General features: G+C 40.8%; 2 protein-coding genes across 19 annotated transcripts in view; one reads left to right on the top strand and one right to left on the bottom strand.

Annotated features, from left to right (window-relative positions):
* Positions 1–1978, bottom strand: part of PIGN (phosphatidylinositol glycan anchor biosynthesis class N) — an 81973-nt gene extending 79995 nt beyond the window's left edge. For 8 of the 11 annotated variants that reach the window (XM_053664268.1, XM_053664272.1, XM_053664266.1 and 5 more), the window contains exon 1: positions 1744–1935. The gene's annotated coding sequence lies outside the window, so the exon portion shown is untranslated. The other 3 variants (XM_053664265.1, XM_053664263.1, XM_053664264.1) reach the window with 2 other exon arrangements.
* Positions 1979–2162: 184 nt separating this feature from the next.
* The window catches only part of RELCH (RAB11 binding and LisH domain, coiled-coil and HEAT repeat containing), an 89644-nt gene continuing 79608 nt past the window's right edge, over positions 2163–12198 (top strand). For all 8 annotated transcript variants that reach the window (XM_037156395.2, XM_037156396.2, XM_037156399.2 and 5 more), the window contains exon 1: positions 2163–2923. In XM_037156395.2, coding sequence (XP_037012290.1) covers positions 2392–2923 — 532 coding nt within the window. In that variant the 5' untranslated portion in view covers positions 2163–2391. The remainder of the gene's footprint in view (positions 2924–12198) is intronic.

Here is a 12198-nt window from a genome sequence, read left to right on the forward strand (position 1 = left end):
GACCAGCTCATTCCTAATTCTGAGTACTTTCATTATCTCTTTGACAGACAGATGAATGTGAGGTTAAAGAAGTCCCTAACTTTGTAAATGTCTCACAGCAAATAATTGGTACAACTGGGATACAAACCTTTATCAGGTGGGATCTCTTCCACCTGATAAGAACAATCCTCTCCAGGGACCCTAAGTGAAGGCAATTTCTAAAATTCCTCATTACAGAGACGGAAAGATTGTATATAAACTGCCCATTTCTAATCCTGCCCTTCCCAAGCCATCCCTAATCCCTTTCATTCCTCCATTCCACAGCTTGGTTCCACTTGCATTCTCTCTGGCAAACTCACTCAGAATAAGCATCAGCAATTCTTTCTGCCAAGAAATATGTAACCGGCTACAGCATTAGTTATTTTTAACACTATTTTTCTAACATGGGATTTTTTCATGTTTTTCTTCAATATATGTCACTGAAAAATATTGAGAATTCATACATCAAACGCTTACATTGTATTAAAAAATATTTCACATTCTTAGTACTAACAATGTGCCAAAAAGTTCTGGCAAAAACAAAACAAACAAACCCAAAGCTTCATTCAAATGAAAATTTGAGTTTACTGAGCCTGGGTAAACTGAAACGAAAGCCTACACTTACCTGTTGGCATACCTTTGCGTGTAAACCAATAACCTGCCCGGAGGTTATGTAAGAATGCTCTATTTTAATTTTTCCACAGAGCTAGAGGAGATACTTTACTTCTGGGATGTAATAATGTACCTTACCTGATAACATAATGACTGCTCACCTATTTACTTGGGTGCTTAAAGGAAGCTATACAGAAAGAAAGGGAATCTTAAACCCGTGAAAGTAGCAATTTATGTGTGAAGAAAAGAGAAACTCTCAGGAATAGCGCTCTAATACCGTTGGCTAGAAACGAATATCCCCATTACCACCTTGGAGTGTAACCAAGGAATGACATAGAAGATAAACATCGAACTTCCAAATTTAGTATACTTACTTTATGTGCTAGTATTTCATAAAGAAAGTCAAAACTATCCAAAAGCATCTAAGTTTTAAAATAATTAAGTTTCACTGTCAATGCCTGCATTCCAGCCTAAACGGACAAGTTGCAAGGCATAGTGGGAGAAGAATGGCTTTTCGGACGTTAATAGAACTGGTTTTAGTTCCTTTGAATATTTATGAGTGGAGTTGACTTGAACAGGTCAATGAACATTCCTAGGCTTAAATTCACTGATCTCTCTACTGGATGGCACTGTATATGGACTGGATAGACCGAAGGGTCCTATCAGTCACTGATCTCTCTACTGGATAGGATTGAAGGGTCCCTTGTGGTGCAAATTAAGTATTAAATCCTAAATGTTGTACCCCTAAGTTTGTTACCCAAGTCGAAGCTATCAGGGTATTCACAGACCCAAGCAAATCCTTTTTCCATTTACTTTGCACCTCCCACGCCCCACCTCACCCCACCTGTCGTTTCGTAGCACTAATTCGAAGGCGAGAAGGTACTCCCCAGAAGTGCAAGCAGTCGGTGCTATTGCCAGGCCTCCAGGGCAACCAGGCACGTGGCTGGGAAGGGAAGGAAGATTTTTAAAAAGCCAAATTCTAACTCCTGCCTGCGCACCCGCTACACATGCAGGAAAAATGTCACCAATTGGCAGCAAAAAGAAAGAAAAAGTAAAGCGTGCTGGAGAAGCAGCGCGTCTGCGGGAGTGGGGCCAGTTTCGGTGCCTCCATACCTCTGTGCACTGGTCCCGGATTTCACCTGGGACTTATCCTGATCAGGCCTGACCCGGGAATGAGGCCTCCTCAGATCGAAGGCAGGACACAACTCTGTGGCAGAGTTCTCCTCTGCCCCTTGAAAGCAGACCCCGAAGAACGTTCCTAACTCACGATCATAACCGTATCTCCAGCACAGAACGCCCAGCGACACTTACCTGGCCAGCGACTGCTATCGCGATAACTCTAGGACCAGTCCTATGTAACCTCTCCTCCACTGACCAATGAGACAGGAGCAGAGGCGGGGTTTTGCCTTGGAACCCAGAGCAGCTTTGCTCGCGGGTGAGTGAAACGACCGGGTTGGGGCGGGGCGGGCGCAGGACGAGGCGGAGCGAGCGGGGGCAGAACGCGCCCCATTTCTCGCGAGACTGGAGACCAGGAAGACGCCTGCAGAGCCCAGCTGCTGGTGCAGCAGGGGCTGAAACAACCAGTGCAGCTGCGTCCCGACCCGCTCCCTCTGAGCCTACGCCTCCTCTCCAGAAGGGGAGGCGGGACGTGGCCGGTCTCGGGCTGTGAAGGTGGGCAGTGCCCTCTGAGGTTTAGGGGGAATTCAGACTGCGGCCTGTCAGAGGCAGTCAGGGAGGTACCCACACGCCTGACAGAATAAGATGGCGGCGATGGTGCCTGGAGGTAGTGGCAGTGGTGGCGGTGGCGTGAATCCATTCCTCAGTGATTCGGACGAAGACGACGAAGAGGTAGCGACGACCGAAGAGCGGCGGGCAGGACTTCGGCTGGGTTCTGGGGGCGACCTAGATCCTGGCTCTGCAGACTCGCTATCGCCCCAGGATCCCGTGCCCTTAGGGAGCAGTGCACGGCCAGGGCTCCCTGGGGAGGCGGCGGCGACGGCTGCGGTGGCTTTGGGGGGCACTGGGGAGACCCCGGCCCGCTTGTCAATTGATGCAATCGCGGCTCAGCTGTTGCGTGATCAATACTTGCTCACCGCCCTGGAGCTGCACACCGAACTGTTAGAGAGCGGCCGTGAGCTGCCCCGGCTGCGCGACTACTTCTCCAATCCCGGCAACTTCGAGAGGCAGAGTGGGACCCCGCCGGGGATGGGGGCGCCGGGGATCCCCGGAGCCGTCGGCGTTGGAGGTGCAGGAGGTCGGGAGCCGAGCATGACGTCGGGCGGGGGACAGCTCAGTAAGTGAACGTGGCTTGCCTCTCCTGCAGGGTTGTGATTGTTGTGGGGGAGGGTTTTTCTGGGCGGCTGCTGAGTATTAGGAACGTTTTAGAAAGACAGTTGCAGGGGGCGGTGGCCCTTGGCGGTGCAAGCCGAAGAATCCGGCAGTGACTGCTCTCTCCGCCTGCCTCCATCCCTTGGCTGAACTTGCACTGGCTCCCGGCTCCCGTGTTGGAGTCAGTATCAATAAACAATATCCAGCGTTTCTAGTTCACCGGCCTCCAGACGGCTCCCTCGCAGACTGGCTTATCGCTTTAATCATTTTTCCTTTTTCTCCAATGTCCTGAATCGCCACTACCAGGAAAGTGTGTTTCTTAAATTATTCGCAGTAATTCAGTCAAAGAATAGGAAATGTTGTTTGGTCCTCAAAGTCAGATTCACTAAAAACCCTTTGTCTTTGGGAGGGGTTTCTCACTCAAAAAAAAAAAAAAAAAGGTGGGGAGGGTGGTGGGAGGGCCAACTGCATAAAATGTGTTCTGTTGAAATATAATCAATTTAATTCAATTTCAATGCCTTCATTTCAGTAGTTTCCAAAATCACAGGAAATCTAAGGAGCGGAGTAGGCAAGTTCTGCCTGCCATCTATCTGGTGGTCCCACCACACTGCCTCCTTTTCATTCTGCATGAGTGAGGAATTTAGTTTCTGACCTTGTTAAAATTATTTTAGCAGCACAGAGCAATCGTTTACCACATTTTTCATATACTGTTTATAAGCACTTCTTACGGCTTCAAAAGTACTCTCAAGGGAATGTATATATTGGATTCCCAGCATCTCCTTTGGGGAGGCATCTTAGATTTTCCCCTACGAATGGTAAGAGATAGTTCAGTGTTTACATGAGAACAACTAGAATTTGCTAACAAATGTTAAACATGCAGTTTTAAAACTGTAGCCTCACTGATTACTTTTTGTCTCCATACTTTGGGGCGGTGCCAGAGACTTACATGGCCAAACTTAGGTGAAGTAGAAAGGGCACAGGGTGCATTTTCTGTCAAGGTAAATCCTAAGCTGCTGCCCCGTCTTGGTTGTGGAATGTTCTCGGTTGGTATAACTTCCTTACTCAACATGTAGAATAACCTTCCCCTCCAGAGATTTCTCATGGCTGGCCTTTAAGACTATAAAATGTAACAGGGCAGCATAACAAAATTGTTCTGTAGTTGGGGATTTTTGTCTGTTTGAGTTTTTACGTTAGCTAATAATGATTTTCACCTGACAAGCCTCTACCGTGTCCTCCAGACCCAGCTCCGAGGACGTCTTTGTGAATACTGAGTTCTCACACTCCCCACCCGCACCTAGTTGCCGCCTTCCCTCAAACCTCAGCCACAGCTGTTTTGTATCTGATTTGTCAGCCATAGCATTTTCTTATTAGATAGTCACTTCTTCACGGACACTTTTATATCCTTACGTTTCGTGCAGCCCCTGCGACTATTGGACGTAACTGAATTATAGCAGCTGTGTTTTCTATTGTGTTAATATACTGAAATGCCTTATTCTTACTTTATAACTTTATCCTATTTCATTTAAAAGAATTTCTCAATCTTTCCGGCCTACCTTGGTATGGCTTGATATCAGTGTTTATGGTGAAAATACCTCTTAGAAACTTTTTGTATAGAAATAGTTGTTCATAATTTAGAGTAAACATTTTAGCAATGTTTTAGGGTACAACTTTCTTCTAATTGCCTTTGCATTATACATTTTTATAGTTTTTGAAATAAGTCCTGTGATTTAGAAAAAAATCACAGTTTAAGTACAATCCGATATTTATGTGCACTTCTCCTTTTCTGCTATCCTCATTTATCTGCACCTGTGTTAGATACTGACACACGAATTATATGTATACACCTACACACACACACACACACACGCACACACACTCAAGAATGTATAACACCATCCCTGGCTTCTCTATCCACTAGATAAATGCCAGTAGCAACCACCACCAACCTCTGCCCCCCAAGCTGTAACAACCAAATGTGTCTCTAACCTTGTCCAGGGAAGGGAAGGCAGAATTTCCTGACTGAGAACCATTTCTATACATAAGTTTTGCCTGTTCTAAAATTGCATATAAATGGAATCGTGGAGTAGATATTCTTTTCTGTCTGGCCTTTTTCGCTCAATGTGTTTTTCAAATGTATCCATTTTTTAAAATGTGAATTAGTAGTTCTTTCCTTTTGTGGTTTATCCATTCCTGTTAGACATTTGTGTATGTGTGTGTGTGTGTTTTAAGTTTGGGGCTGTATGAATAAAGCTGTTGTGAAAGTGCTTGTACAGATTTTGCATGGACATATGTTTTTTTTGGGGGGGTTGTGATACCAAGGAATAGATTTGCTGGGTTATATAGTTGGCATGTAATTAAGTTTATAAGAAACTGTCAAACTGTTTTCCAAAGTGGTTGTAGCATTGAAGATTCCTATCACCGATGTATGAAAGTTCAATTTATATACTACATCCCCAAACACTTGGTATTTTCAGGCTTTTAATTGTACTTATTTTAGTGGGAGTGTTGTGGTGTCTCATTGTGCCTTTAATTTTTATTTCTCTGAGAACTAGAGATACTGAGCTCCTCTGAGCTTTTTGCTATTAGTGCTTCTGCTTTTGTGAAATGTCTGCTTATGTAATTTCCCTGACTTTTTAAAGTATGGTATTTTTGTTGTTTTTTTGGTCTCACTATTGAGTTGTAGTTATTTATATATTCTGGACTGACGTCCTTTATCAATATGTGTTTTAAAAATATTTTTCCCAGTATGGTTTGCATTTTCAGTTTTTAAAAGTGTGTCTTAAGAACAAAGGTTTTTAATTTCACCACATTGAATTAATCAGTTTTTTCTTTAATGATTCATGCTCTTTGTGTCCTAGTGTGGTAATTTTATTTGTGAACCCACAGTCTCGTTGAGTAACCTTCCTCTTTCACATTTTCTGTTTCGTGATCATACCTACTTTTTCTCAGAGCACGCATCTCATTGAACTCAGTGTTCCCTTTTTATTACTGTCAGCACTAAAAATGCCATAATTACAGTCTTCCAAAGTGCCCATCTCTTCTGCTTTACAAAGTAGTTCCTACCTGTTAGATTGGAGTTGGGTGTAGTGCTTCCTCTGGTTTCTGAGAGAGAAAACATCAACAATATTTCTAAAAGTTCCCAAATTCATTGCTCTTAGCTGAATGAGACTTGCCACTATTGTCTGGACTATATACTCATACATCCTTAAATATATCTGTTATATACCTGTCATTTTTCTTGCCTGTGCCTTTCCAGTACTTTCAAAATTATTATTAATTGTTGCAGAAATTTATTCATATATTTTCATTGCTTAACAGTGATAAATATAGGTAGTGTTCAGTATTTTATATTGGTCAATATATTTCTCAAATTTTGTGATCAATTAAGGATTGATTGTAGGGATCCAAAAGATTTTTTTAATTGATTTTAGAGAGAAGGAGGAAGATGGAGAGAGAGAAAAACGTCATTTGTTGTTCCACTTATTTATGCATTGGTTGGTTGATTCTCATATGTGCCCTGCACAGAGATGGATCCTGCAGCCTTGGTGTGTGAGGATGATGCGCTAACTAACTGAGCATCCTGGCCAGGACCAGGATCCAGAAGATGTTTAATGCATGTTCTTGATGGAGAAGCAAGACTAACACGTGAAAGAACTATAGAATAGTCTTCCGTAACAGGGACAATAGCATAAACATTCAGATACAGAAAAATCACTATCTGTTATGCTAATAAAATAGCCCTTGTGGAGAAAGTAAGGCTTAAATTCGACCATCAAGAATGACTGAAATTTTGACTAAATAGTAACTTTATTATTTGGCCAAATTTAGACTCTTTATCTGGAGCGAGGAAAGGAAAAGGAAGTGAGGTTAAAGAAGATATAATATTTATTTTATATTCTGCCTCATTTAAAACATCTTCTGGAAACATGCTTACCATTATCTGGCTCCCCATTTACTGTAGTGTTTCCATCTGGGTGGCTGTAAAAACACACAGCGATGTTTTAAGCCCTTGTGGGTACTGTGGCTAAATGGAAGCAAGACGGAGGTATTAACCAGGGAAAACAGATCTTACTTCTGTCAGAAATTAAAATTGCATGGTATGATTTTCGAAGAAGAAAGTGAGAAGTGATCTCCAGAATGTATGCTTGTTTGTTTTTTAAAAACCTTGGTTGGAATAAAAACTTCCAGAAATTGGTACATTTTCATTTTGTTTATTAGTATTTTTAGATCCCAAACTAAATTTGGTTAATTTGGGTTTTTTATGGTTTTTAACAGTGACCCTTCCCATGGCTGTATAATGGTCAACTGGAAAACAACACTTGCTGTGGTCTAAAAATACACTGTTAATATAAACTACAAATATCACTTGAGAAAGGGCTTATCCAAGGTGGGGCAAAAGTGGGTTTACAGTTGCTTATGTGGAACCTAATACAATAATTAATAAAAAATAATACTAGGATAAACTGTTTTGCATACTCAAATCATAAACCTACTTTTGCCCCACCCTTCTATTAACAGCCTATTTTTTTCCTTATAGGTAGTTGTTTTTTACTGGCTTCTACCAATAAGTAGAGAATTGATGATGAATAATGGTTTCTAAATAACTTTTTAGAAAGATTTTATTTATTTTTAGTGAGAGGGGAAGGGAGGGAGAAAGAGAGGGAGGGGAACCTCAGTTGATTGCCTCTCATATGGGTCGCCTCTCCACAAGCCCCAACCAGGACCGAACCTGCAGCCCACGCAGGTGCCCTGACTGGGAATCAACCTGTGACCTTTCACTTTGCAGGATGATGTGTGGCCAACCAAGTGAGCCACACCAGTTAGGACTGTGGTGTCTAAATTATTGATACCAAAAGCATACTTGTTGATTTTAGATACTGTTCTGCTATGTGGCCATATGTCGGGTGCAATTTTTTGAAATACAGCTGACATATAACATTGTATTGGTTTTAGGTCTACAACAGAATGATTGACAAATGTATATATTACAAAATGATTACTACAAGTTAACATCCATCACCACACATTGCTGTATTAAATTATATTGGGTATTGTGATTGTCTTCGAGAAGAGAAATATTAGGGACATGAATGTGTTATTTCTTTTTAAATTTTGGAATTCATAAAGCAATTAAAATGGTACTTACTGTGCTTTGTCAATATTTGCAAGGAAATTTTGTAATGGGAATTGACCCTACTGTTCCACCATTATTGGTACCTAATCCTATAAGCCACAGGTGGCAAACATGAGGCCCTCGGGCCAAATCCGGCCTCCACCGTGTCTTATCCAGCCTAGCACCTTGTTTCTACCCGGCATCGGTCCTGTTTTGGAAGGAAATCCTGAGAATGAGCTAATAATGCTTAATATAATGTTAACAAAGATCTCTTTTAGGATATATTTAGCATGTTTCAGGTGGACAAAACTATTTTAGACCAGTAGTTTTTTATTGCATTGTATGGGTATACGTAAATACATATTCTGTGTGTGCGTGTGTGTGGAAGTAGAATTACCATTAGAAAAGCACCTGGCAACAGTCTTAATGTTTCTGATTTTTCTAGTCATGAGTAGAGCTCCTTCTTGTAAGCCTCCTTTTATAGTCACAGTAAGGACGGAAGGTTTTTTATTTATCACCTTCAGGGGTAGATGTGTAAGGACAGTTGACCAAAGAATGTAAGGTGGAATGATGAGAGTTGCGAATGTACCACCAAAATCTCTAGTCATGTTTTATCATTGCTCTTAAAGGTGGATATTTGCATTTTGTACCCTTTAACAAGTCACAATAGTAAGGATACGTATTATTGTCTCCTAAACCCTTAAATAAGATGACTATATCAGAAAGGTAGCCTGTACCGATAGGTGTTTTATGAATTTATGTTCTCAATGGACTCTTCAATCTCCAATTTTATTTCTATAACTTATTATAGACATGCTTGTTTACATTGAGACAGTTGGGCCAAGATTTATTAAAATGTCATTTTGAAGTAAAGGCATTAACGACTGAAAACAACCCCATGTCCAACAGTAAAGGGTTGATTAGTTTAAATAGATAATCTGTGTGCTGATATGGAATGATCACTGAGTTACATTATAAATCGAATAATTGAGGGTGCAGCCATTATGCATATGTTTCCATTTATGTACAAAGACAATAATTTGCATTTGGGTTGCTGGTTGGGAGAAGGGCCCTTTCATATCGTAGCACATATCATGTCTTGACTGGCAGGACTGGGATTCCCAGCCAGGTCACCGACTTCAAAGTCCGCTCTGTTTCCACCCCACCACAACTGCCGTTTTAGGTCAACTTGGAGACACAGCTCAGCGAGAGTTCTCAGATCGGGTAAAGTACTTTCGTAACTCACTCAGAGTGCATATGTCTTATTAACTCAGACTAGCCAATCTTAATGTAGAAGGCAAATGCAGATAGTACAACATTGATTAAAGAAACAAAGTGACAGACTGAACCACCACACTAAGGCAGCTGTGAATAATCTGCCTAACAGGCGATTTAATTTCATCAAGGTGTTCATACTGTGCAGTACTCAACTCATCCAAGTCCGGACATGCACATGCTGCCTGATTGCAGGGTGAACCGAGCCTCGGATTAGAGCTACGTATTTCACCATGTATAGTGCTCTCCTGTGGACAAGGTACACCCATGTTTTTGGCCCACACTTCCAGGAAAAACATTTTTTGTTTTAATTCAATTTTTTTACCTATGTGTAAAACAACTTATTATATTCCAGGATATTATTTTGCATACAGATATGGTTATTGCTTCCTAGCATTATACTTTTAATGTATAAGCATAAATAAAAGAATTAAAAGCACTTATATGGTACAGAATTAGTACTTACCCATGTATAATGTGCATCCTTATTTTTCCCTCAAAAATTTGAGCAAAAAAGTGCTCATTAAGCATGGCAAAATTCGGTAAATATAGTTAGCAATTGTAAGGCAGAATTAGTTTGCCCTCTCCTCCTGCCCCGCCCCCCCCCCCCATCTGTGCTCCCAGGCAACCTGCAAAGTAGGTTGGTCATCTCAGAGGCAACCTCTTCCAGCTCTGAAATCTGTCCCACATCAGCAGTGAAAATTTGGTGTCAACCTGGATCGCTGTTTTCCTTACTCAGCAGTCTAAGACATTGCCCTCCCTTTTTCAGTCCTGAAGCTTTGCTGCAGGTTGCTAGCCTAGTTTCTAGCCTAGGGGTGGAGCGTGACTGAGGCTCATGGTGGAGAAGACCACAAAGTGCAATCATGGGTGTAACCTTCTTCCAGAGTTTATTACCCATTATCTCAGAAATCCCCAGCAGTCAGGAAGGACACTCAGTTGTCTTTGAAACCAGCCGGTCCTGTTGTAGGCAGATGAGATCACTCAGAGTAGTGTCATCGTAGTTTTTATGTTATTTCTAACCATCTGTCAAGTTCTGCACGTGCCTGCTGCCGTAGTTCAGGCCTTCAGCTCTCATCTGCACCGTCAGTTTTGGTCTTATATATATATATAAATGGTGTGTTTAAGCTCTCCCTCCTTATTCTTACTTGATTTTAAAAGCTATCTGCTCCTGTCACTCTAACTTTTAAAACCTTTTAAAATTGCTTCCTCCAGTGAGAAGCAACTTACCTTCCAGCCCTTTTTTTTGTTAGTAAAATTATGTTACAGAAAATAAGGATGTATACACCTGTTGAGGAGTTTTAACTTTTAATGTTTCCCCATTTTTGTGGAATATATGAAAAAGTGCTTTAAAATATTTTATTACAAATATAATAAAGTTCCCCCAATAATTTTGCATCTTCATGCCTTTCACACTGTGTTGTCTGTATACAAAACCTTGTGCTCAGTTTACTAAATGCCCCTTCAGCATGTTTTATACTTTACACGGTCCCTTCATCCATATTACTTTTTTCCTCTAAATGCTTATTCTGTCTTCCTTTTCTTTTTTCTAGATCCTGTGTATTCCTAAAGGGAGGTTTTTTCCTCTCCCTGAAGCTTTTCTGGCCATAGTAATCTCTGAGTCCTTTAAACTTTTATACATGTGTACTTTTTGTCTCTAACACGTACGGAAGTTCATTGCATGGAGACTTGTGAATAAATTAGTGTTAGTGAATACTTTTTGTGTTGATGTATTAGCTGCCTAGGTTTTATAAAAAAGACACTAGTTGGAGTTCATGTCTCATATATCTTTGCTTTTTATCACACATGGTACACGTGCCTAAAGTAGATCATTTATAAATGCTTTTATTTAGCATGAATGTGGAAAAGACTGAGCATATTTAGTTATCCCTGTATCACCAATGCCTAATATTGCGCCTGGCAAACAAGCTTTCAATAAATGTTGAAATTATGTCAAAGAAATTATCTTTAGGTAGTAGATCCTAGAAATATGTAAGCTTGAAATGTTCCTTGTGAAAATTACCTTTTTCTGCATACAGCCTGTTTTCTTAGCTCTGTCTGAGCAAAGTTGAGTCAAAGCTGGTCTTTCTGGGATCATTATTAGTATCAAGCCCAATTTACGTGTAGGCGGTCTGAACTTGCATACTGTTGCATATCGTTCAAGGGAACTAGTGGTTTAAAGCTCAGGCTTTGGCATCAGAGAGCTCGAGTTCATGTTTCTACTCGAACGCTTCCTAGTTGTTGTACAACTGTGGATAGTCTGTTTGCTTTACCGTGAAATGCAGGTGGTAGCAACTCCTCACAGTGGATTGTTACAAAGGTTAAATGAGGTTATCTGAAAAGCTTCTGGTGCAGAAAAAGTGGTCAAAAATGTTAACTATCAAAATAACTACTGTTATTAATAATAATTTTCCTCTTTACCCAACAGCTGTTTACATGGTAAAATCATCCAGCATTAAAGAAATTTAACTGAATAGTTCGTCAATAAAATGTGTGTTAAAGTCTCTTCCTAAGTTTAAATCTTTTGGCTTTGAAGTTTAGCTCATTGTGGAATCTTGTCACAAAGAAGAGATAGGTCTCGTACTGGGAGACTTGAATTCTATTCCTTACTTGCTCACTAATGAATTTAACCTTTAACATGAAGGCTCTGATTGAAGCATTGTTATGTTGTGTGCATGGCTTAATTCCAGCGGTTTGTACGAGTTTACTTAAGGCAAGGACTTCTATCTTTCTGATTCTCACTATGGGCTTGTAAATATTCATTGAATGAACACATAGCCCAGTTTTGCTCATCTGTAGAAATGAGAAGGTTGGTCTATCTCTAAGGTTACCTCTTTCAAATATTTTGAATTTAG

Source organism: Artibeus jamaicensis, unplaced genomic scaffold (genome assembly GCF_021234435.1).
Source record: "Artibeus jamaicensis isolate MK-2021 breed Jamaican fruit bat unplaced genomic scaffold, CSHL_Jam_final contig_354, whole genome shotgun sequence".
NCBI classification, from domain to species: domain Eukaryota; kingdom Metazoa; phylum Chordata; class Mammalia; order Chiroptera; family Phyllostomidae; genus Artibeus; species Artibeus jamaicensis.